Below are 26,686 nucleotides of genomic sequence, written 5' to 3' on the forward strand. Positions count from 1 at the left end.
TGACCACAACTTCCGTCCGGTCGCGTACTGAGCAAAGTAAATCTCATTGCAGGAACATATATTTATATTGATCATCAAAGTACGCTGAAATTTAATGAACGTCAAGAGCAACAGGAAAAAGTTTTTTGTTTATTTTTTTCTCTCTCGACTAACTAAGCTCCACCTGGAAGTTTTATCGATGTATGAAAAATAAAAGAATGATATTGGAAATCCGAATTAAAATTACTTTAAATGATGTTGTACCGCTTTCTGAAGGAACATTAGTCACTCAATTGCATTTCCAGTTCCGTCTCATTGATGTCTGTCCTGACACCGATCAGCGTTATACAACACCGGTGATTCTCCTCGCCCGGGGTTGACAGAAGTAAGAGTCGACACGACAGATGTCTTTTCGAGCGCACAATTGATTTATGCATCTCGCGTCAGTTAATACTAACTCAACGCTTTATCATAAATAATGTTTCCAGTGATATTTAAGGATTCTGTCCAATCTCCGGCCACCGTGAACACCAAAGCAGCGTGAATCCCAAGCGACGTCATTCTAGTCTTGTCCAATTTAACTCCCAATCAGATTGAGTGGCTTAAAGACTACGACATAAATGCTTGGCAAGATTAAATGACAAGGCCATCGCATTCCGGAGTTGGTAATGACCTGGGGTTAATTTTGCCTCGTGAAGGCAGCGCAGTTTCCAATGTTGTTGACTGATTTTCAAGTCTAATCGCAAACTGGAGAAGATCTGCAGACGCTGGAAATCAAAGTAATACCCACACAATCCTAAGGAGCTCAGCAAGCCGGGCAGAATCTATGCAAAAGTGTAAACAGTCAATGTTCCGGGCCGACACACTTCATCAGGGAGATCCCATTTAATAGGATCGGACGTTTCTACCATAATTATATGTACAAGGTGATGAGCGGCATTGATCGTGTGGATAACCCGTGCCTTTTTTCCCAGGGACAAAATGACTAATACGCGGGGTATACTTTTAAGGTGCTTGGAAATTGGTACCGAGGGAATGTGAGAGTTCAGTTTTCACACAGGGAGTGTTGGGTGCGTGGAATACACTGCCGGCGGCGGTGATGGAAGCGAATACAATAGGGTCTTTAAGAGCCTCTCGGACAGGTACATGGAACTTTGAGAAGTAGAGGTCTGTGCACCAGGGAAATCCAAGGCAGTTTCTAGAGTGGGTTTCATGGTTGGCACAACATTGTGGGCCGAAGGGCCTGTAATGGGCTGTAGGTTTCTATGTTCTATGTTTTTTAATTGTAGTGTCGGAGACAGGTGTTAGACACCCAGGCATGCCTCTTACCACTGCTGGTAATTGTGCAGAGCACAATGCACTGGGTTGTCTGCGGCCCCGTGTCGTTCTGATAAATTGCCATCAGTAAACCGTTGGCATGCTATCTTGCTAATCGGCCTTGAGTATTGCAAAAAAATGTCACTCATTATAACGACATGGTTTCGGAACTGGGAAAACAAGAGAATTACAGGGACTGCAGGTTGGTACAAACCCTTTCTGATCAAAAAGCGCTTTTATGACAGGGTTTCCTGCCTTCCAGTGCCTCGACTGGCAAATCGTATTGCCGTTTAGAGGGTAGAATAGCATTCGTCTTCGTATGGTAGGGCGGAAAGTACAAGTCTCTCGTGATTTTTGTTTATCGCCCACAGGGAGGGAGGTAAATCTGCGAAAGCAACACGTGCACGACATGCTCAGGCAAAGCAGGAGGAGCCAACAGGTCAAACTTTCTTTTAACGATGAAGGAAATATTATATATCCAGCCTGAGCGGAATGAAGTTGTAGATTAGCGTTAGCATTAGGCGGAGTTATACACTGTGTGCGGTTTAACTCCTGTAAAGTCTGAAGCGTGGGTCCGAGTAGTTCAGGAGTTGCAGGGGGTTTGATGGCTGTGGTGACATGAGGGGTTACGTTTGGCAGTTTAAATCGCTCATTCAGATATTCACTCAAAAACCCTCCTGTCGCTTTGTCCTTTGGACCATAATAGATGTGTTCAGTTACAGAAAGAGTTTCTGCTCTGTTACTCACGGAAAGGTGATTGCTCGGCTGAGATGTTTCAGTGTATCAGGCGGTGCAGTGTAAATGCATCAGAGTTTGGCATGTCAGGATAAGCTGTCGTTGGTTAACATCTTAGTCCAAATGTATTTTCAATTCTCTGTATGGCAGAGCAGAGCTTCTCTGCAAGTCTACTCTACCATGTGTCAGGGAAAAGGGAAATGAAATCAGTTATATTGTCTCCTGATTTTTGCCTGCACCTGGTTCCCTCTCCAAAGTCACCCTGCTGACGCTGCCCCACACGGGCAGTCGAACACGGTCCCCTTTAACCACGTCTCCATGGTAACGGAATATCCACCATTATCGTTTCCCCCTCTATTCCCCTGGGGAATTCAAACGCGCTTTGTACTTCAGGCCAAGTGGGTTCCACACATCAACTTTCAGAACATCTGAACATTTCCAGGCACGGAGTTATAAATTTCACAAATTTGTCCCAGAGCCCGAACTTCATACAGGGTCTACAGCCCAGTTACCGCGGTGGTGCCAAACATAATCTTTTAGACATGATGTAACAGGATCGAGTTCTGAATTCGCTTCTTTTTATTTCTCCCCGTTTCCTGTTCCAATACGCAAATTAGTCATGTCCATTTTTTAAGACACATCGACGGTTCAGAAGCGGCTCTAAAAATGGGCTCATCTTTCCTTGCATAGTTCTTTGTCTTGCCGTTTGCCCCCCTCCTGCCCCTCTGCTTCGGTTGCCTGAAAGTTATCAGGCGGGGTCGGGGTGTTTGATTCTGTCGTGTAGCTTCTGCTGACATGAAAACCTTTCCCAGACCTGATTCCGGCCTGGGCACAGACTGTCTAGGTGAGGATAGAGACTTTGAGATTCCTCACCTTTCTTTTGTTTGGACGTGGTTTGGACAGTCAGTCTATTTTTGTTGTTGTTGTTGTTGTTTCGCAGGTCGGTGTCACTCAGCTGCCTCCAGCACTTATTCAACTCAAGTCGACTTTACTGTCATTTAACAACACACATGCTCACCGACAAACACGACAATGTTTCTCCGACCCAGAGTGTAAAGTACAGCACACACACACACAACACACACGACATACAACCACGTATGACAGAAAGGACAGCATCCACCGATGAGCTGCGCACAAATAAACAAAGTTGCATAAATCAAAATACGTTATTATATAATCATAATCCCACGTAGGGTCTCCGTCTCCGCTACCAGTTTCTTGTTTAAAATATTTATTTATTTTTTATCTCAAAAGGCCCCGATAGTGCCACCGCCCTTGTGTCCAACCGCACACGCTACTTGTAAAAGGAATCACATACCTACAATACAAACACGAGGAAATCTGCAGATGCTGGAAATTCAAGCAAAACACACAAAATACTTTTGGAACACAGCTTCTCCTGTCATTGGCCAGGGTCATGACGAACTCGTTCTTGTCTTTGCTGCCCTCAGTTTATCTACCGTTCGACCGTTATGTCGGAATCCTGCTCGACTACGCCAATTTGCCAAAAATTATTTCAAAATTAAATTCAGTACCAGACTTCAATTGGCGAATCTTTCATGTCGTGGAGAATCCGCGTCTGTGGAACTTTGAGGTACAATTGGAAAGCTTGTCTTTATAGCTAGTAGCAAAAAGCGCGCCAGACCTTCCCAGAACAGTGGAATTAGTTCATAATGTTCTTCTCGCGATTTGTGGCTCATCCGATTACACTCATCGCACTTGTGTAGCTCTGTTATCATTCTAAGGAGTAGCAGTGCCAAGCACGATATTCACCTGGAAAGTCTGCAATATCACTGAGTTACAGCAACATACAGCCCTGTAAAACTTATATTCGGAATTTTCATCCACGTGCAGGGAGGTTGGAGGTCAGACAGTGAGGGAGAGTGATGGTGGCGAAGAAGGCTTGGAGGGAGGGAGATTGTGGATGCGAGTTGGAAGGAGAGAGGTCGAGGGAAAGAGTCACCGAGACGGGAAGGTTTGTATGTTTTGGCAGCCCTTTACAGTGGGGGAACAGTAATCCCAAAATGCAATGCGTGAAGGAAAGCCCTCTAGCTCCTCACTGTACATTTTTTTTTTCCTGGATTTTGACACACTTCCCCACACACCCTCTTCCCAAGCACCCCGGCTACGGAGTCTTTCTCTGCCCCGTTTCTCTGCCTGTCTCATTCTCGGAACAGTCTCTTTCGGTACACCCCGTCTATCTCTTCCCCAGGCTCTATTTCCCATCCCGCCGCACACTGAGTGCCCTCTCTTCACAGTGTCTCTTTCCCAACTCACCGTCTCGATACCGTTCCTATCTCTCTCCTCCATCCACCGGTGTCTCCTCAATCCTATCCTCGGCCCCTCCCCCACTCAGATCTCTCTACCCATCCGAAATCTCTCTCATAACCCTGGCCATCGCTCTCCACCAAATATCCCTCTCTCTCGATCTTTTCTCTGACCTCCAACTTCCTTCCCTGTGGATGAAATTTCCGAATATGTATGTTACAGGGCTGAATGTCTCTGTAGCTCAGTGACATTGTGGACTTCTGTGTTTTCCACCGGAATATTGTGCTTGGCACTACAACTCCTCAGAACGATAACACGGTTGTACAAATGAAGTGTATGCAATCGGATGAGCCACAGATCAGGAAAACAACATTATGAACTATCTCCATTGTTTTGGGAAGGTCTGGCACGCTCTTTGCTACTAGACATAAAGACAAACCTTTTGCTTGTATCTCAGAGTTCCACACAAGTGGACTCTCCATGATATCATAATCAAATAAAAGATTCGCCAATTGACGTCTGGTATTGAACTTTATATTAAAAACAATTTCTACCCTTGGCGTAGTTGAGGAGGATTCCTACAAAAGGAGGTGGAACGATGGAGTATCTGAGGGTCGTAAAGGCAACTTCCAGTTCGCTCCTGTTTGAGCCTTCCTGAACCTGGGCCACGGCCGGGAAGAAAGGATTGGATAAGTGCTGGAGGTACAAAAACGACATCAACATTCGTGACAGATAAAAATAGACTGACTGACCAAACGAAGTCCAAACAAAAGAAAGGGGAGGCGTCTCAATTCTTCTATCCTCACCTAGAGAGCCTGAGCCCAGGCCGGATTCAGGTCTGGACAAAGATTTATTGTTAGCAGAAGCTATACGACAGAATCAAACACCCCGACCCTGCCTTATTACACTCAGGCAACCGAAGCAGAGGAGCAGGAGGGAAACAAACGGCAAGGCAAAGATCTATCGAAGGAAAGGTGAACCTTTTTTTTCGGGTCGCTTCTGCACAGGTCGAGGGGACTGAAAAATGGGACGACTATAATTTGCGTATTAGAACAGGAAACGGGGAGAAAGAAAAAGACGTGAAATCAGAAGTCGGTCCAGTTACACAATACCCAAAAAAGAAATTATGATTGGCACCTCCGCGGTAATCGGGCTGTGGACTGTTTCTGGAGTTCGGGCTAGGGGACAAATCTGTGACATTTGTAACCCCTTGTCTGTGGACGTTCTGAAAAGTGTGTAGAGCTCACTTGGCCTGCAACACAAAGCGCGTTTGGATTCCCCAGAGGGATCGAGGGAGAAACGACAATGACGGATATAACGTCACCATGGGGACGTGGTTAAAGGTGACCGTGCTCGGCTGCCGATATGTGGCAGTCCGTCCGCAGAGTGATTTTGGAGAGGGAACCAAGTGCAGGCAAAAATCAGGAGACAATCTCACTGACTTTATTTCCCGTTTCCCTGATACATGATGGAGTAGAGTTGCAGAACAACTCTGCGCTACCGTTCACATAGTACAGACACTGTTAAACTGCCCAACGACGCTTCACTATCTACGACAGCTGATTCTAACCTGCCAGCGCCTGATGTATTTACATTGCACCGCCCGATACACTGAAACATCTCAGATCCGGAGATGCAGAGTCGGAGACAATCCATCATTCTGCTCTTCAGCCTGTCGGCGAGTTTCCTTCTCTGTTGGGCGACAACCACTCTGGTCTTCATTCTCATGCGATGCCTCTACACAGACCTGGAAATGTCTATTCGACTTTTTCAGGCACAGTTTTGGGGTTCTGTCATTCAGAATTTCAGCAGCTGCACGAATACATTTATCTACGGAGTCACCCAGACCAGATTCAGAGAGCAGTTGGAAGTTCTTTTGATCTCCCCCGCTACTTTTGTTTTGAAACATTTTAGAAGTCTCTACCGCTCGGTCGAAAGGGTCAAGTAATTTTGACATTCCGAAAATAAATCCACACCTGCTCTACAAGCAGTTGTTGTTGAAAAACGTTGTTGTTCCCAGCAGTTCAGCCTTTCCATTAATTCAGTAAATGAGGTATTGTTATTTATATATAAGTTGTGGGGATAATCAGGTAAGGAGTTGTGAAAGGGAGACATGAATGCGGAATGGTGAAGAGGTTGTGGGGGTGAGTGTGGGTAGTGACCAGACGTTAGAGAAATCGATGTTCATGCCATAATATTGGAGGCTACCCTGACGGAATACAAGGAGTCAGTACTCGAACCTGTGTGTCGCCGCCTTGACAGTAGAGGAGCCGCGGATGGGCATATCAGAATGGGAACGGAAAGTAGAATTGAAATGGGAGGCAACCGCTTTTCGTGGCAGGTGCTCGACGAGGAGGAGGGGTCTTCCGATCTACGTTGGGTCTCACTTATATATAGGAGTTTTCAACGACCGAATACAGTAGATGACCGCAACAGACACGCAGGTGAAGTGTCGCCACACCTGGAAGGACTGTTTGGGGCCTGAGGGAGGGGGTGTAAGGGCAGATGTTGTGCTTGTTCCAGTTGTAATGATGTGCCAGGAGGAAGATCAGTGGGGAGGGACAAGGGAGTCACATAGGGAGTCATCCCTGCAGAAAGCAGAAATGGTCGGGAGTTGTATGAGGATGGGAAGATGTGCTCGGTGGTGGGATCCCGTTGGAGGTGGTGGAAGCTATGTGTAATTATGTGCAGAATGTGCATTGTGGTGCGGTAAGTGAGGACAAGAGGAACACTATCCGTGATGGGGCGGCGGGAGGATGGTGTAAGGGCAGATGTGTGTGAAATGGAAGAGATGCGGGTGAGGCAGCGTTCATGTTGGGGGAGAGGAAGCCCCTTTCTTTGAAGAAGGAGGACATCTCAGTTGCTCTGGAATGAAAAGCTTCAACCTGAGAGCAGACGCAGAGGGGACGGAGGAGCTGAAAGATGGGGTGGCTTTATTTACCAATGACAGGGTGGAAAGAGGGACCGTCCGGACTGCGGTGAGGCAGTAGGTTTATAAAATATACCAGCGTATAGACTGTCTCCGGAGATGGAGGCAGAGATGGAGAAAGGGAAGAGAGGAGTCGGAAATGGACCAGGTAAATTTGAGGGCAGGGTGGAAGTTGGAGGCAAAGTTGAATAAATGGACGAGCTCAGCACGAGTGCGGGAAGCAGCAACTATGCAATCGTCGATGTAGCGTTGGATGATTTCGGGAACGTTGCTGCTGTAGGCCTTGAACAGTCCGGGTGACTGATCCAACTTGATGCTTTCCAAATGCTCCATCACATCACCTTCCTTAATATTTACATGCTCAGGCTTTACAGTCCGCTGTAGCTTATCCCTACATTCGTCAAGATCCTTTCTCCGTAGTGAATACTGAAGCAACGTACTCATTAAGTACCTCCCCTATCTCCCCGGTTCCATATACTCTTTTCCACGGTCACAATTGATTGGTTCTATTCTCTCATTTCTTATCCTCTTACTCTTCACATACTTGCAGAATGCCTTGGGTTTTCCTTAATCCTGTCCATCAAGGCCTTCTCATGGCCCCTTCCGGCTCTCCTAATTTCATTCTTGAGCTCCTTCCTGCTAACGTTATAATCTTCCAGCTCTCTATCATTACTTAGATTTTTGAACCTTTCGTAAGCTCTTCCTTTCTTCTTGACTAGATTTACCACAGCCTTTGTACACCTTTTCGGCTTCTCTGCTCCAGGACGAGTGAAAACAGCTTTTCCGGTCTAACCTGCATCTGAGGTCGCTTACCGGTGGAAATATTGCCAGGAATATTCTCGGCTACATGACGGAGACATCCACATCCATCCTAAATTGACGGGACCAGAATTGGGAGCCACAGTCCAGCTGTGCCCAGCCCTGCTCCAACATCTTCCTGCTTCTGCCTCTGGGCTTCGAAGTGCCCGATGTCCCTCACTCCCCACTCTCTCAACGAAGTAGTGAAGCTGTCCAACGCATCACAAGCACATCGCTTCTCGGAGTGAGCAGTATCTACAGGAGGTGCCTCCTCAAGAATGTGACGTCGTCATCAAAGGTCCCGTCACTCAGGTCATTCCGTCTGTCACAGCTGCAGTCAGACAGGACCCGTATGCGCGTCACGTGCTTTTGTCGTCATGCGGTAACCGCTCATTGTATTACAGAATAACGCAGCTATAAATTACAATAACTACAGTATCTGCAGAAATAAATTAAATATACCGTGCAGAACGAAATAGAAAAATACAGAGGAAGATTTCATCAGCGGATCGATCTCCATTCTCAATTCTGATTGCGGATGGAAGAAGCTGCTCCTGAAACGCTGAGTGTGTGTGGTCGGGTCCCTGTGCCCTCTGGGCGAGCGAGGGGAGTGGGGAGAGCTCTTTACTGATGGATACAGCTTTTTGAGGCATCGCCCTTTGAAGGTGTCTTGGGTGCTTGGGAGGCTGGTGCCTATGATGCAGCCTTCCGAGAAAAGATTTTCAGCAGACTGATCTGATCCTGTGCAGCGGCCCAGACTTTAGCAAGGACTGGATTCTAAGACTTGCAACTCAGAGCTCAGCTAAATTTTATGAGCATTCATAAGCGATTAGGTTAACCTCTGCATATCCAAAGAGTCTTAAGTTCTTCCACACCAAGGTGGAAATATCAAGTGGGCGATGGTCTGTATTTAACGCGAGAGGAGAGTAGCTTAGAGGAGATGCGCGGGGCACGTTTGTTTGTTTCACAGATAATGGTGGGTGCCTGGAAAATCTGTCAAGTGTGGCAGTCGGTAATACATTGTTGTTTACGACGTTGTTGGCGTAGCACACGAACACGCAGTGAATGAATGGAGATGGGTCATGTACAGTCAACAGAGTTTAGTCTCATTCGGTATCGTGTTCAGCGCAGGAGCAGTGAGTTACAGGGCTTGTTCCTGTTCTCTGCTGTCCATGATCCCAACACGTCCAGGTGATGTGTGCACATTGTAATATCAGTCTGTTCATCATCTTCTGTCCATTCACCCCCATTCATCTCGTTCTTCTGCACTGATGGGTGTAATGTAGGACACTGTATCCTGCAACACAGGAGCAACTCTTCCGCGCATCATGTCCCTGACGGGGGGAACATTCCCGGCTGTGCAGTGACGTAATCAGTGACGCCAAATTCTCAGGATTCTTCCATCAACCGCGTGCTGCAGTGAGCAGCTTTGGATGAATCCAAATGAGAAACTTGATCTCCCCTCGCATTCCCACTCACAAACGCTTTCAGTGCTGCACGGAACAAGGCTGTCACAACTTTATCAATGAAAAATGCATGGTATACTGCAGAGCAGTCTGAAGCCGTCAGAAGAAAATCGAAATGAATATTATATTATTTATGAGTGGGAAATAACTCTAGTTAATTCATGGACAGGTGCACATTCCGGAATATGTGACAGAATCGGCAAACATAAGAGTGCGGAATACACGGCGGAGGGCGCAATTTAGAACTGTGAGAGAAATGTCTATACCCGGTGGGGGGGCGTCGTGATTGATAAGTTCGTGGCCGGAGGTAGACGGAGTCAACATTAGAGAACTGGTGCATTTACTTTTCAATGAGTTATGATGAGTTATTAACTTCAAACTTTCTGCATAATCACAAAGTGCTGAAATGCACGTGCATGTAACGCGAACTGTGTAATTCATCTCCTTCGAACTTATCAATCACCCCTGCTGTGGACAACTTCTGGAGGTCCAAGACGGCGACTTCTACAAAGAAGGAATCCGTACGCTTCACGACCGCTGGACTAAGTGTGCAAATGTAGGCGGGGATTATGTTGAAAAGTAAATGTGTTTGTTTTTCTAAAATAGATTCCTTCTACCTTAGCCCGCGAACTTATCAATCACCCCTCGTAAATCCTGCTCAAACATGAAACTCGGTGCCTCTATGGGTTTTATTTCGATCAGTTTATTAATTTAGTTATGCACTTGTTTGATTAAATTAAATAAAATATTTATTTTCCTTATTTTCATTGGACATTTCAGAGATTGTTTTGTCAAACCACAGAAATATTACGGATCGACTGCTGTTCAAATGGCTCCATGTGTTTTAGCAAGAATCGCATGCAGTATAATGACGGGACGAATGGTATGTATGCCATGTGATTCTATTACACAGGATGTACCGCTCCACACAACCGTCATCATCATCAGTGCACTGTCTCTCTCACAATTTTAACATAAACCAACTGCAGGAGACTCTTGTTCTAAAAATAGCTCAGGGAATACAGAATCTATTTTAAGAGTATTTTCTGAATTTGAGGAACAGTGGCAAAGACCGAGAAAGATACACCCGCTCACACTGAATCAGAAGCTCACAGGCACAGGACTGAGACGACACCCGTAATACTCTAGAAGAGACGAACAGATAAAGAATGACACCCAAAATCCCCACTTTCACACTGTAGTAGAGACGGACAGATACAGAATGAAACCCACACTCTCACACTGTAGCAGAGACTGACAGATACAGAATGAACCCCACACTCTCACACTGTAGCAGAGACTGACAGATACAGAATGAAACCCACACTCTCACACTGTAGCAGAGACTGACAGATATAGAATGAAACCCGCACTCACACACTGTAACAGAGACGGACAGATACAGAATGAAACCCACACTCTCACACTGTAACAGAGACTGACAGATACAGAATGAAACACACACTCTCACACTGTAGCAGACACTGACAGATACAGATTGAAACCCACACTCTCACACTGTAACAAAGACTGACAGATACAGAATGAAACCCACACTCTCACACTGTAGCAGACACTGACAGATACAGATTGAAACCCACACTCTCACACTGTAACAAAGACTGACAGATACAGAATGAAACCCACACTCTCACACTGTAGCAGACACTGACAGATACAGAATGAACCCCGCACTCTCACACTGTAGCAGAGACTGACAGATATAGAATGAAACCCGCACTCTCACACTGTAACAGAGACGGACAGATACAAAATGAAACCCGCACTCTCACACTGTAGCAGGGACTGACAGATACAAAATGAAACCTGCACTCTCACACTGTAACAGAGACTGACAGATACAGAATGAAACCCACATTCCCACACTGTAGTAGAGACGGAGAAATACAGAATGAATCCCACACGCTCACACTGTAACAGAGACTGACAGATATAGAATGAAACCCACACTCTCACACTGTAGCAGAGACTGACAGATACAGAATGAAACCGGCACTCTCACACTGTAACAGAGACTGACAGATACAGAATGAAACCCGCACTCTCACACTGTAGCAGAAACTGTCAGATACAGAATGAAACCCGCACTCTCACAGTGTAACAGAGACGGACAGATACAGAATGAAACCCGCATTCCCACACTGTAGTAGATACGGACAAATACAGAATGAATCCCACACGCTCACACTGTAACAGAGACTGACAGATACAGAATGAATCCCACACTCTCACACTGTATCAGAGCCTGACAGATACAGAATGAAACCCGCACTCTCACACTGTAGCAGAGACTGACAGATACAAAATGAAACCTGCACTCTCACACTGTAACAGAGACTGACAGATACAGAATGAAACCCGCACTCTCACACTGTAACAGAGACTGACAGATACAGAATGAACCCCACACTCTCACACTGTAGCAGAGACTGACAGATACAAAATGAAACCTGCACTCTCACACTGTAACAGAGACTGACAGATACAGAATGAAACCCGCACTCTCACACTGTAACAGAGACTGACAGATACAGAATGAAACCCACACTCTCACACTGTATCAGAGACTGACAGATACAGAATGAAACCCACACTCTCACACTGTAGCAGAGACTGACAGATACAGAATGAACCCCACACTCTCACACTGTATCAGAGACTGACAGATACAGAATGAAACCCACACTCTCACACTGTAGCAGAGACTGACAGATACAGAATGAAACCCACACTCTCACACTGTAGCAGAGACTGACAGATACAGAATGAAACCCACACTCTCACACTGTAACAGAGACTGTCAGATACAGAATGAAACCCACACACTCACACTGTAACAGAGACTGGCAGATACAGAATGAAACCCACACTCTCACACTGTAGCAGAGACTGACAGATACAGAATGAAACCCGCACTCTCACACTGTAGCAGAGACTGACAGATACAGAATGAAACCCACACTCTCACACTGTAACAGAGACGGACAGATACAGAATGAAACCCACACTCTCACACTGTAGCAGAGACTGACAGATACAGAATGAAACCCACACTCTCACACTGTAGCAGAGACCGACAGATACAGAATGAAACCCACACTCTCACACTGTAGCAGAGACTGACAGATACAGAATGAAACCCACACTCTCACACTGTAGCAGAGACCGACAGATACAGAATGAGCCCCGCACTCTCAATCTGTACCAGGGTCTGATATCTACAAAATGAACCCCACACTCTCACACTGTAGCAGAGACTGACAGATACAGAATGAACCCCGTACTCTCACTTTGCACCGGAGACAAGTGGGTATAAAATGAACTAGCCTTCAGCACCATACCGGCAACAATCATGTAGATATTTAAACCAACAATCTCATATTATCCGACTGAATGCCTCCCTTTAGTTGACTGTCTCTGCATTACTTTCGTACTGTCTCACTAGTTATTTATTTCATGTGAAATGCATCTAAACTCTGTCTTCATTTTCAGCTTGAAGCCTACTGCATAATAAGTGCTTTGCTCTCCAGCAGACTGAGTAATTACGCTATATTCTTCCAACTCACTATTCATTTTTTCTCTTGTTCCTGCAACGTGGTACTGCGGCTGTTTAAATATCTCTTCTGTTTCTTCTGTCCCTATACCGATGATATGATCGATTGAAAAATAACCTGTTTCACGGGTACAGCAAGGGAAGAGAAAGGAACGGACAGGGAAATAAGCAAATAATTTAATACATGTGTGTGTGTGTGTGTGTGTGTGTGTGTGTGTGTGTGTGTGTGTGTGTGTGTGTGTGTGTGTGTGTGTGTGTGTGTGTGTGTGTGTGTGTGTGTGTGTGTGTGTGTGTGTGTGTGTGTGTGTGATTATGATGGTTTCTAATATGGCCTTATCTGATGAGGTGACCTTACCTGGCGATCCTGCATTTATTTCTACAAGGGCACCTCTGAGGGAATGACAAGGAAACGGGTATTTTTATGTTAAAGCAGCAGATGAAGACCTCTGTGTACCGAGTGGAATCTATACTCGGCAGAGAATATTCTGTTCAATGATGCCGGTATTTACACCAGAGACAAACCTGTTGATGTTTGCGCTCGTAGCCCACAGGGCAGTGAATGGTTTTATCCTCCCATTGTATTCCAACAGCTAATTGAACGGCACAGTATTTCAGCCTCTCACTGTTCCTCAGGTAGATTCAACAGAGAAGACAGTTTAAGAGATCGGGGGTGGGGGGGGGGGGGGTGTACATGGACAGATGTGGACTTCAAGATAACGGAAATAATCATAATCATGGAGCAGCTGATCACAATGACGAGAACATCGATGTCCCTCAAGTCTGATGGGGAACTGGACAGGGTGTCTCTGTACACAGCGGGTATGTTTTATATCTGATGGCACATAGTGGGACGGGGTGGGGTGGGTTTGGTGTCTGATGGAGGACTGGACAGAGTTTCTCTGTACACAGCGGGTATGTTTTATATCTGATGGCACATAGTGGGACGGGGTGGGGAGGGTTTGGTGTCTGATGGGGAACTGGACAGGGTGTCTCTGTACACAGCGGGTATGTTTTATATCTGATGGCACATAGTGGGACGGGGTGGGGTGGGTTTGGTGTCTGATGGAGGACTGGACAGAGTTTCTCTGTACACAGCGGGTATGTTTTATATCTGATGGCACATAGTGGGACGGGGTGGGGAGGGTTTGGTGTCTGATGGGGTACTGGACAGGGTGTCTCTGTACACAGTGGGTATGTTTTATATCTGATGGCACATAGTGGGACGTGGTGGGGAGGGTTTGGTGTTTGATGGGGAACTGCACAGGGTGTCTCTGTACACAGCGGATATGTTTTATATCTGATGACACATAGTGGGACGGGGTGGGGTGGGTTTGGTGGCTGATGGGGAACTGGACAGGGTGTCTCTGTACACAATGGGTATGTTTTATATCTGATGACACATAGTGGGACGGGGTGGGGAGGGTTTGGTGCCTGATGTGGAACTGGACACGGTGTCTCTGTACACAGCGGTTATGCTTTATATCTGATGACACATAGTGGGACGGGGTGGGGTGGGTTTTGTGTCTGATGGGGAACTGGACAGGGTGTCTCTGTACACAGCGGGTATGCTTTATGTCTGATGACACATAGTGGGACGGGGTGGGGTGGGTTTTGTGTCTGATGGGGAACGGGACAGGGTGTCTCTGTACACAGCGGGTATGTTTTATATCTGATGGCACATAGTGGGACGGGGTGGGGTGGGTTTGGTGTCTGATGGGGAACTGGACAGGGTGTCTCTGTACACAGCGGGTATGTTTTATATCTGATGGCACACAGTGGGACGAGGTGGGGAGGGTTTGGTGTCTGAACGGACAAAGTGGAGCTGCTGTGTAAAAAATAAAATGAATGTCTGCAGGAGGAGGCTGGGAGGGGTTTTCATGTGTCCCTGGATTCAAACTGAGGGGAAACCGGATCAAATTGTAGATGAAATATTAGGCCTGACCGTGAAAATTGCTGAAAATACTGGAAACATCGATTCCGGAATGTTTGTGGAAAGAGAACCACATTGAAAGTTTCAGGCTGGAAAATGGGAACAGTCGTGACCGCTGTTAATACAACTGTGGAATGTTGTAAATGAAGCCGCTCATTGCTCATTTACTGGTCTCATTGCACATTTTACTCTACTTGCACAGAGGGATCTGACTGAGGTAATGCCAGTGATACTGACGTGTTAATGCTACATTCCCACAGCATTCACACCTGAGACATTGCCGGTGATGTAATTTCTTTGTTCAATAACAATGGTCAGAGGTGGGACCTTGTCACTGGAGATCGATCCCCTGAATAAATCAGAGCCTGTTGCAGTACGTCAGCCCAGAGTGTCTTGCCGAGCTGTGGAATTCAGAGCAATCGCGTTCACTGCGTCACTCAAATGGGATATCCAGTAATCTGGCGGATAGAAGACATTTACTACCCTGTTATTTCAGCCGTTGGAATTCCCGGTAAGCCGCAGTCACTCCTGTAAACGGCAGAAACTGAGAGTTAATTCCGATGTTCTGAAGTGTTTCTCTCGCTACTTGTTTCCACAGCCACCTGTCCAGTCCCTGCATTTCAGTCATGGGCGGAAGGCGCTGACAATATTAATCCCATTGCTTTCGTAGCAGGCAGCGCTCCATACTGGAGTCGAGATGCTGCCTTTGACTGAAATCCTCTCCGCTGCCTCGATGTCATGTAATAATTGTGAATGGAAATGTCTGCACAGGAGGACACCGGGCTACACTGCATCCGTGGGAAACAGCCGACCTTCTTTTATGTCCGTATGAATCGTCTGTAATTTGCGCGACTGGGTGACGGAACGACGCGAGTAGCTCATTTATTTGAGAAATGTGAGCAGAGGGAACTGCAGATGTGGATTTCATTTCGTTCCTGTGCTGCTCAGAGCCAGTGATGCCGGTATTTAATGTCCATCTCTCACTGCGGCCGTGGAATCATTTAAGCAGCTCGTCTCTCGCCAGTCCTGGAAATTCACCCAGATTTAACAGAACTCGCAGGAAATCTCTGTCACCCCGATAATGCACACTCCCTGTCCCTGGTCCGGTTTCTACCCTCTGAGGCAGATAACAAAACACAAGATCTAATCTGATTCTATCACACTGCGGCTCGATTTTCCTGACTAGTCAGTAATGTCTCTGCTTCCTTCTCTCCCTCTTGCAGTTAACCTGGTGGCGATTGTTATCCTGTCCCGAGGAAAGTGCGGTCTCTCCAAATGCATCACTCGTTACCTGCTGGGAATGGCAGCGACCGATCTCCTGGTCGTTATCTCTGACCCTCTGCTGAGGTGGACTGTCTTCATATATTTTAGTTCTTCCTTCCTCTATAGAACTCCCGCTTGCAGGGTGGCCCGTTGCCTGCTCATAGCAAATACCGGGGTCTCTGTCTGGCTGACAGTCGCGTTCACCAGTGACAGATTTGTGGCCATTTGTTGTGAAAAGCTGAAAGCAAAATATTGCACCGAAAGAACGGCGGCTGTGGTTATCGGGACAGTGAGTGTTCTGGGCTGTTTGGGAAGTGTCCCTTTCCACTTTACATTGGAGCCTTTGATGATAATTGATGGTGTTTTCTATGGCTGTGTGACCAAAGAGAGTTTCTATACGTCCCCCTCGTGGGCCGCACTTGAGATGATACATCGCATTTTCATGCCTTGTGTCCCGTTCGTTCTGATTTTATTGTTCAATACTCTGACAGTCAGACGGATTTTGTCCGCCAGTGAAGTCCGGATGGGGCTCCGGGGCCGCAGCAACGGAAAAAATGACAAGGACCCGGAGATGGAGAACCGAAAGAAATCGGTCGTTTTACTATTCAGTATAACCGGTAGTTTTATATTTCTGTGGTTAACACGGGTGGTATTTGATATTTACGCACGGATTGTAAACATCCCTAGTTTATCGGACGGTGATCCGATTTATATCGCAGACTCCACGGCGACGATGCTGCAGATCCTCAGCTCCTGCACCAACACATGTATTTACGCCGTGACTCAGAGCAAGTTCAGAGAGGAGCTCAAGAACGCGGTGAAATACCCGCTGAAACTGCTAACTGAATTCGTTAAATTGTAGAGCGACCAGCTGGTTTCTGCAGTAGAATTAAATCAATCGCCATTTTCCCCCATAAGCTGTCCACTTGCCGATATGTAGAACCACGGCTAACAACTGAGAGCTCTGAAATACGCATGCGTTTAATGGTGATACATTTCACTCGCCGTCTGCACCGTAAATATGAAAATTGGCCTTCATCAGATTCCTGCCAAATATGTGAGACGCGCTTCAGCGGTAATTCACCCGGTGGCCGCTCTGTAGAACTCGGGAACTGTCCGGGACGGTCCAGTCAGGTCCCGCCCGTTTTATTCTCATTCTCTCCGTTACATCTCATTCTTCGTTCTGGTGATGCCCTCCGTGTGTTTCCCCGGGTTTGTTCAGTCAGGATGGATCAACTCCCTTTTTTCTCTCTCTCTTTCTCTTTCTGAACGAACTGATCTCCATCTGAAAGTGTAATCGATTTTTGGGAAAAATAAAGAATGATACTGGAAATCCGAATTCAGACAGAAATTAATGGAAACGCTCAGCTTGTGAGGTACGGTCGGTTAAATGTTCATTAATATTTCTGTGCTTACCGTTCATCACAATGGTAAAAAAAGAAATGTCAAATACCTCGTATCTGTGGATTCGGACTCTGTATCTTTCAAATTGATTATCGGATGCGGCAAGCCATACAGAGAAATATCGCAGAATTACTTTAAACAATGTAGTGTCGCTCTCTGATCGAACATTAAACACTCTGTTGCTTTTCCAGTTCCGTCTCACTGATGTCTGACCTGCAACCGATCAGCGTTATACAACTTCGGTGATTCTACACTCCCGGGGGTTTGACGGAAGGAAGAGTTGACCCGACAGATAACTTTTCGAGCGCAGAATAGATTTATGCGCCTCGCGCCAGTCATTAGTAACTCAACACTTTATTATACATGACTGTTCCAGTGATACGTAACGATTATGTCCCATCTCCGCCCACCCCTTGAGCACAATCACAGTTTGAATCCGAAGGGACTTCATTCTAGTCTTGGTCAATTTAACTCCCAATCAGTTTGAGAGGTTTACTGACTACAACACAACTGCCTGGCAAGATTAAACGACAAGACCATTGCATCCGGAGATGGTAATGACCCGGGGTTAACTTTGTTGTGTCAATGCACTACATGTCCTTCTGTTGTTGACTGTTGCCTGAGTCCAATCACAAACAAGAGAAAATCTGCAGATGCTGGAAATCAAAGTAATGGACAAAAAATCCTGGAGGAACTCAGCAGGTCAGGCAGCCTCTGTGTAAAAGAGCAAACAGTGACGTTTCGGGCCCAGACCCTTCATCAGGGTGATCCAATACAATAGGATTAGACATTTCTACCACAACTGCAGGGTCGGCGACAGATTTTAGACAAACAGGCATGCCTCTTACAAATAGAGGTAATTGTAATGAATAATATGCAACGGGTTGTCTGAGACCCCGATGTCGTTGTGCTAAATTGCCACTACCAAACCCTTGGTGTTTATTTGCAAATAATTGGAAAGGAGCTGGATAGTCAGATATGCCCAAAGCAGGGACGGTTGACAAAACGGTGTTAAGAGCATTAAAGGCTGTGTTCATTTCCTGAGTCCACTGTATTTCGGCAGACATGCTCGGTAATGTCGACGAGGAGCCTCCGTCATTCGATATTCAGGAATCCAATGCCTACAGTAGTTGACCATTCACAAAACGGGAAGCATTTGAGTTCGGGTGCGGGGAGGTGGCGCATTAATAAAAGCTGCAATTCGTTCTTTGCAATTTGCTCCGTTCCTTGAGAAACCATGTCTCCCAAATCCTGTAGAGTGGGCTGAAATTTATTGAGGGATGTTTATTGAGGGAAACCTTTTGTCTCTTTTCAGCCAGGGTTGTCAATAAAGCCGCAATGTCATTTTTTTCGCAATTAACTCGGCCGAGAGTGATAATAGGCAGTTTGTAAATTTCTACTTTCCCCTGGCAACCGCTGGGCGCTTAAATCCCGTGTGACTGCTGCGGCATAAACCGAGGGGCTCTCAGTTTACCCATGATGCACCCTGGTCCGAGTTCACTGTCCAGCACTGTAAGTGAAAGCAAACAAATACTGACTGTCCTTGTGTAATGGGATGGAGAAAAAGGCAGAACAGAGTCTATAACAGAAAAACAACAGATGCGGTAGGAATATGGAGAGAATGACGTTAGCATCGGGCACGACGTGACCAAGAGGTACAACTATCTTGTTAATTTCCCTTAAGTCTGGTAAAAAAAAATCACTCATTATCACGACTTGCGTTTGGAATTGGTGAAACAGGGGAATTACAGGGACTACAGGTTGGGAGCAGCACTTCCTGATCCAACAGCGCTTCTATGCCAGGCTTCATACCTTTCACTGCCTCCGGTGACAAATTATATTTCCGTATAGAGGGTGGAACAGCATTGGTCTTCCTGTGGTGGGGCGGAATGTACAATCCCACATGGTTCTTGTGTATCGACCACAGGGAGGGAGGTGACCCCTCCGGTGACAAATTATATTTCCGTATAGAGGGTGGAACAGCATTGGTCTTCCTGTGGTGGGGCGGAATGTACAATCCCACATGGTTCTTGTGTACCGACCACAGGGAGGGAGGTGACCCCTCCGGTGACAAATTATATTTCTGTATAGAGGGTGGAACAGCATTGGTCTTCCAGTGGTGGGGCGGTATGTACAATCCCACATGGTTCTTGTGTATCGACCCCAGGGAGGGAGGTGACCCCTCCGGTGACAAATTATATTTCCGTATAGAGGGTGGAACAGCATTGGTCTTCCTGTGGTGGGGCGGAATGTACAATCGCACATGGTTCTTGTGTATCGACCACAGAGAGGGAGGTGACCCCTCCGGTGACAAATTATATTTCCGTATCGAGGGTGGAACAGCATTGGTCTTCCTGTGGTGGGGCGGAATGTACAATCCCATATGGTTCTTGTGTATTGACCACAGGGAGGGAGGTGACCCCTCCGGTGACAAATTATATTTCCGGATAGAGGGTGGAACAGCATTGTTCTTCCTGTGGTGGGGCGGAATGTACAATCCCACATGGTTCTTGTGTACCGACCACAGGGTGGGAGGTGACCCCTCCGGTGACAAATTATATTTCCGGATAGAGGGTGGAACAGCATTGTTCTTCCTGTGGTGGGGCGGAATGTACAATCCCACATGGTTCTTGTGTACCGACCACAGGGTGGGAGGTGACCCCTCCGGTGACAAATTATATTTCCGGATAGAGGGTGGAACAGCATTGTTCTTCCTGTGGTGGGGCGGAATGTACAATCCCACATGGTTCTTGTGTACCGACCACAGGGTGGGAGGTGACCCCTCCGGTGACAAATTATATTTCCGGATAGAGGGTGGAACAGCATTGTTCTTCCTGTGGTGGGGCGGAATGTACAATCCCACATGGTTCTTGTGTACCGACCACAGGGTGGGAGGTGACCCCTCCGGTGACAAATTATATTTCCGGATAGAGGGTGGAACAGCATTGGTCTTCCTGTGGTGGGGCGGAATGTACAATCCCACATGGTTCTTGTGTATCGACCACAGGGGGGGAGGTGACCCCTCCGGTGACAAATTATATTTCCGTATAGAGGGTGGAACAGCATTGGTCTTCCTGTGGTGGGGCGGAATGTACAATCCCACATGGTTCTTGTGTACCGACCACAGGGAGGGAAGTGACCCCTCCGGTGACAAATTATATTTCCGTATAGAGGGTGGAACAGCATTGGTCTTCCTGTGGTGGGGCGGAATGTACAATCCCACATGGTTCTTGTGTATCGACCACAGGGAGGGAGGTGACCCCTCCGGTGACAAATTATATTTCCGTATAGAGGGTGGAACAGCATTGGTCTTCCTGTGGTGGGGCGGAATGTACAATCCCACATGGTCCTTGTGTATCGACCACAGGGAGGGAGGTGACCCCTCCGGTGACAAATTATATTTCCGTATAGAGGGTGGAACAGCATTGGTCTTCCTGTGGTGGGGCGGAATGTACAATCCCACATGGTCCTTGTGTATCGACCACAGGGAGGGAGGTGACCCCTCCGGTGACAAATTATATTTCCGTATAGAGGGTGGAACAGCATTGGTCTTCCTGTGGTGGGGCGGAATGTACAATCCCACATGGTTCTTGTGTATCGACCACAGGGAGGGAGGTGACCCCTCCGGTGACAAATTATATTTCCGTATAGAGGGTGGAACAGCATTGGTCTTCCTGTGGTGGGGCGGAATGTACAATCCCACATGGTCCTTGTGTATCGACCACAGGGGGGGAGGTGACCCCTCCGGTGACAAATTATATTTCCGTATAGAGGGTGGAACAGCATTGGTCTTCCTGTGGTGGGGCGGAATGTACAATCCCACATGGTTCTTGTGTATCGACCACAGGGAGGGAGGTGACCCCTCCGGTGACAAATTATATTTCCGTATAGAGGGTGGAACAGCATTGTTCTTCCAGTGGTGGGGCGGTATGTACAATCCCACATGGTTCTTGTGTACCGACCACAGGGTGGGAGGTGACCCCTCCGGTGACAAATTATATTTCCGGATAGAGGGTGGAACAGCATTGGTCTTCCTGTGGTGGGGCGGAATGTACAATCCCACATGGTCCTTGTGTATCGACCACAGGGAGGGAGGTGACCCCTCCGGTGACAAATTATATTTCCGTATAGAGGGTGGAACAGCATTGGTCTTCCCGTGGTGGGGCGGAATGTACAATCACACATGGTTCTTGTGTATCGACCACAGGGAGGGAGGTGACCCCTCTGGTGACAAATTATATTTCCGTATAGAGGGTGGAACAGCATTGGTCTTCCTGTGGTGGGGCGGAATGTACAATCCCACATGGTTCTTGTGTATCGACCACAGGGAGGGAGGTGACCCCTCCGGTGACAAATTATATTTCCGTATAGAGGGTGGAACAGCATTGGTCTTCCTGTGGTGGGGCGGAATGTACAATCCCACATGGTCCTTGTGTATCGACCACAGGGAGGGAGGTGACCCCTCCGGTGACAAATTATATTTCCGTATAGAGGGTGGAACAGCATTGGTCTTCCTGTGGTGGGGCGGAATGTACAATCCCACATGGTCCTTGTGTATCGACCACAGGGAGGGAGGTGACCCCTCCGGTGACAAATTATATTTCCGTATAGAGGGTGGAACAGCATTGGTCTTCCTGTGGTGGGGCGGAATGTACAATCCCACATGGTCCTTGTGTATCGACCACAGGGAGGGAGGAGACTGCGAAAGCAAAAGGTGTACGACACGCTCGGGCGAAGGAGGGGGAGCAAGCAGGTAAAACTTTGTTTTCACGCTGAAAAGGGCGAAGATTAAATATCCCGAATGAAGTTGTAGAGTAGCGTTAGTATTAGGCAGTGATGTAGACTGTGTGAGGTTTAACCCTGTAAAGTCTGAAGCGCGGGTCCGAGTAGTTCAGGAGTTGCAGAGAGTTTGATGGCTGTGGTGACATGAGGGGTTACGTTTGGCAATTTAAACCGCTCATTCTGTTCTTCACTCATAAACAGTTCTGCCACTGTGTCTTCTGGACCATAATAGTTGCGTCCTGTTAAAGAAAGAGTTTCTGCTCTGTTAGTCACGGAAAGGAGCTTCTGGTGATCGCTCGGCTGAGATGTTTCAGTGTATCGGACGGTGCGATGGAAATGAATCAGAGGTCGGCATGTCGGAATACACTGCCGTAGATAATAAGCGTCGTTCGGCAGTTTAAGAATGTCTGGACTATCTGCACGGTAGCGCAGAGTTGTCCTGCAAGTCTATTCCAGCAGATGATTCCCATGTGTCAAGGAAACGAGAAGCACAGTCAGTCATATTTTCTCCTGTTTTTTGTCTGCACCTGACAACCTCTTCAAAATCACTATGGCTTCCCCATAATGGCAACCTTACACGGTGCCCTGTAACCACTTTCCATTGGTAACGTTATCTCCATCATTATTGTTTCTCACTTTATTCCTCTGCGGACTTCAAAATGTCCTTGCACTGCAGTCCAAGTCGGTCCCACGCACCACTTTCAATAACATCTGACCATTTCCAGGCAAGGGGTTATAAATCTTACAAATTTGTCCCATAGCCTGACCCTCGGACAGGGCCAGCGGCCGGATTACCGCGACGGGGCAATCATTTTGTTTTGGATAGTGTGAAACAGGATCTATTCTGATTCGCTTCCCGTTTCCTGGTTAAATACGCAAATTATATTCGTGTCTAGTTTGATTTTTAGTCCTTTCCGCCAGTGGACAAGCGACCCTGAAAATGGGCTCATCTATCCTTGGATAGTTCTTTGTCTTGCAGTTTATCCCCCTTCTGCTCGTCGGCTTCGGTTGCCTGGGCGTTATAAGGCGGGTCTGGGTGTTTGATTCTGTCGTACAGCTTCTGCGAACATTGAAACTTCGATCAGATCTGAATCCGGGGCGGGCTCGGGCTCTCTCAGACTCTCTAGGTGAGGATATAAGCCTTGAGACACCTCCCGGTTCTTCTGTTCGGACGTCTTCTGCAGAGTCGGTCTATTTATTGGTTTCGGAGACTGATGTCGCTGAGCTACCTCCAGCCTTTTCTCAAGTCAAGTCAAGGTTATTGTCATTTAGCGAAACAACGTTTCGTTTCCCCGACCCAGGGCACTCACAACCCACAGATACTTAGAAAAACAAAGACAACATCCTCCGTTGAACAGGCTCAAAATAACAAAGTCAATTGCATAAATCAAAACACTTTATTAAATCCCGCGTAGAGTCTCCGTCTCCTCTAACAGTATCTTGTTTAAAATATTTAATTTTCTTTATCTCAAAAGACTCCCATAGAGCCTCCGTCCTTGTGTCCAACCACACAAGTCACTGGTAAAAGAAATCACATGTCTAGTATATCCACTTTCCAACTAGCCATCATCAGCAGTGGAGATTGGTGGCACCAGCGGCTCTCCCCGGGATTTCGCTACTCGTTCAATCTGCCGGCGCAACTTTCTCATTTTTTTTTCTTTACCTTTACAGAGAAAACTCACCTCGCATTTCTGTCAGCAATCTTTACTATCATTACTTACCATCTTCCTTCAATCTACTTACCTGGTTTTCATCATTATCTTTACAGGAAACTCTCTCCCCCGCATTCCTGATCAACTTTACTGTCACTGCTTCCCATCCGCCTTCAATCTACTTACCTGCTCCTGCAAAGGAAAGACAATCAGTCACAAGCACAAGCGTGAACGACATTTCGTTCCGTTCGCCTCTTGCAGACTTATTTATTGTTTACTAATCGGAAAACATCTTGGGTGGGACTAGGATCCGGATCCTCACGTCCTTACTTCCAACAATACTTCACATAATACTGCGGTCTTTCCTACTTGATCTTGCCGATGCCGTCCTTTCTACCCGGTCATGGGCCAGGAGGCTCAAAGCGGATCACCCAACGGGTAGCTAACTCGAAGTTGCCATTCCCACCCACAGTTACTCCATCGTTCGAAACCATTTTGTTGGCATCCTGCTTAACTAAGGCAAATTGTCAGAGATGTTAAAGAATCAAGTTCAGTTGGCAAATCTTTTATTTAACATGCTATCACGGAGAGTCCACATGCGTGGAACTCTAAGGTACAAGTATAATGCTTCTCTTTATATCTAGTAGCAGAGAGGTGTGTGAAATCTTAGCAGAACAATGGAGTTAGTTCACAATGTTTATTTTCATGATTTATTGTTAAACTCATGTCATTTGCGCAGCTGTATTATGGTTCTGAGGAACAGCAGTGACAGGCACGATATTATTTCGTGGAAAACGCAGAAGTCCACAATCTCACAAAGCTTAAGCAACATACAGCCCTGTAAACCTTATATTCGGAAATTTCATCCACAGGGATGGCGGTTGGATGTCAGAGAGACAGAGCGAGGGTGATGGTGGTGAATAATGTTCGGAGGGAGGGAGAGCGTGAATGCCGGTTAGAAGGAGTGGCGTCAAGGAAAGGTGTCACAAAGACGGGAAAACTTTGTCCAGACCCGATTCCTGCCTGGGCACAGGCTGTCTAGGTGAGGATATAGACTCTGAGATTCCTCACCTTTCTTTTGTTTGGACATGGTTTGGACAGTCAGTCTATGTTTTTCTCGGAGGTTGGTGTGGCCTAGCTACCTCCAGTCGAGTTTACTGTCATTTAATAACACACATGCACACCGACAAACTAGACAAGGTTTCTCCGAGCCGGGTTGTAAAGAACAGCAGCACAAACAACACACAGAACACACAACTACTTATGAAAGAAAGGACAGCATCCTCCGATGAGCCACGCACAGATAAACAAAGTAAATCAAAACACGTTATTATATTCAGATTCAGTTTATTCGTCATTTAGAAACCACAAATGCAATGCAGTTAAAAAAAAAATGAGACAACGTTCCTCCAGAATGATATCACAAAAGCACATGACAAAACAGACTACACCAGAAAATCCACATAACGTTTGGCAATCCCCAATCCAGGGTCCGGAGAGAATGCTGCGTATTAATATTGCACTACTGTCTTAGCACGTTACCCAGAAAGGAGCTCCAAACCTACCAGACAAAACAAGACCAAAAACTAAAGCTACAAAACCTGCACGAAACCACGTAGTTACAGCAGTGCAAACAATAGCATAATTCATTAAAAAAAAACAGACCATGGGCACAGTAAAAATAGTCCAAAGATGTTAAAAGACTATAAGTTCAAAAGAAACCACCACACTGTTTCCACAAGTCCTCAGGGTCCCGATAGACTCGTCATCCCACGCAGGCAGCAGAAGGGAATACTCCCGCTATGGACTTCCACGGCGCCGCCCGACTCAGCCTCGCAGACACAACACACAGTGAAAGCGACCTGACCGCAGCGGACTCCATGTCCGGCGAACCTCCGCGCCTCCGACCATCCCCTCCGGCACAGCTTCTCCGAGCACCATCCTCTGCCGAGCGTATTAAGACGGCCCCGCCAACGCGACCCAGAGGAATGGGGGCCTGTTCTTCCCAGCTGAGTCCCGGATCTCACAGCAGCAGCAGTAACGAAGAAGGTCTTCCTGGAGATTTCCTGATGTTCCTCCGTGCTCCCACGTCCGTTTTTCATCCGATTCTGATTGCGCACGGCACCCCGCTTCACAAATAACAGATAATCAGCTCCGGAATGGCCGCTGCAAGCTCCGTCGCGCCGCCATCTTGGATTACAGTTGAATTTGAACACGATTCAGCACTCCATATGTGTACATGCAATTGTGAAAAGAAATACAGACCAGAAAACTTAAATGAGATGCTACCTCAGAAAAACAAATCATCACTGTGGAAGAAAACATTAACCAGTGGAATGAGAATGACCTTCCATGGGAGACATCCCAATGATCTGAGCAGAATAGATGTTGACAAGGAAGCACCGAGCACCTGGACTGAGAGTTGGAGACCTCTTCCCAGAAACAGAGGGGTTCCTTGCAGAAATACAGGACAAGGTGGTTAGCAAAAGGGGAAGAAAATCACAAATACATACAATACAAACAAGGCAATCAATGCAGAAAATGCTAAGAGATACCAGACACAATCCAACACATTCCAGGATCCTG

General features: G+C 46.8%; 2 protein-coding genes across 3 annotated transcripts in view; both read right to left on the bottom strand.

The window, feature by feature from the left end:
• The window catches only part of LOC140722652 (uncharacterized), a 409,759-nt gene that overhangs the window by 175,341 nt on the left and 207,732 nt on the right, over positions 1-26,686 (bottom strand). The gene's annotated exons all lie outside the window — the stretch shown is intronic.
• The window catches only part of LOC140722650 (uncharacterized), a 49,580-nt gene continuing 48,376 nt past the window's right edge, over positions 25,483-26,686 (bottom strand). For both annotated transcript variants that reach the window (XM_073037364.1, XM_073037365.1), the window contains exon 5: positions 25,483-26,554. In XM_073037364.1, the coding sequence (XP_072893465.1) occupies positions 26,297-26,554 (258 nt within the window). In that variant the 3' untranslated portion in view covers positions 25,483-26,296. The remainder of the gene's footprint in view (positions 26,555-26,686) is intronic.

Source organism: Hemitrygon akajei, unplaced genomic scaffold (genome assembly GCF_048418815.1).
Source record: "Hemitrygon akajei unplaced genomic scaffold, sHemAka1.3 Scf000082, whole genome shotgun sequence".
In the NCBI taxonomy this organism is placed as follows: domain Eukaryota; kingdom Metazoa; phylum Chordata; class Chondrichthyes; order Myliobatiformes; family Dasyatidae; genus Hemitrygon; species Hemitrygon akajei.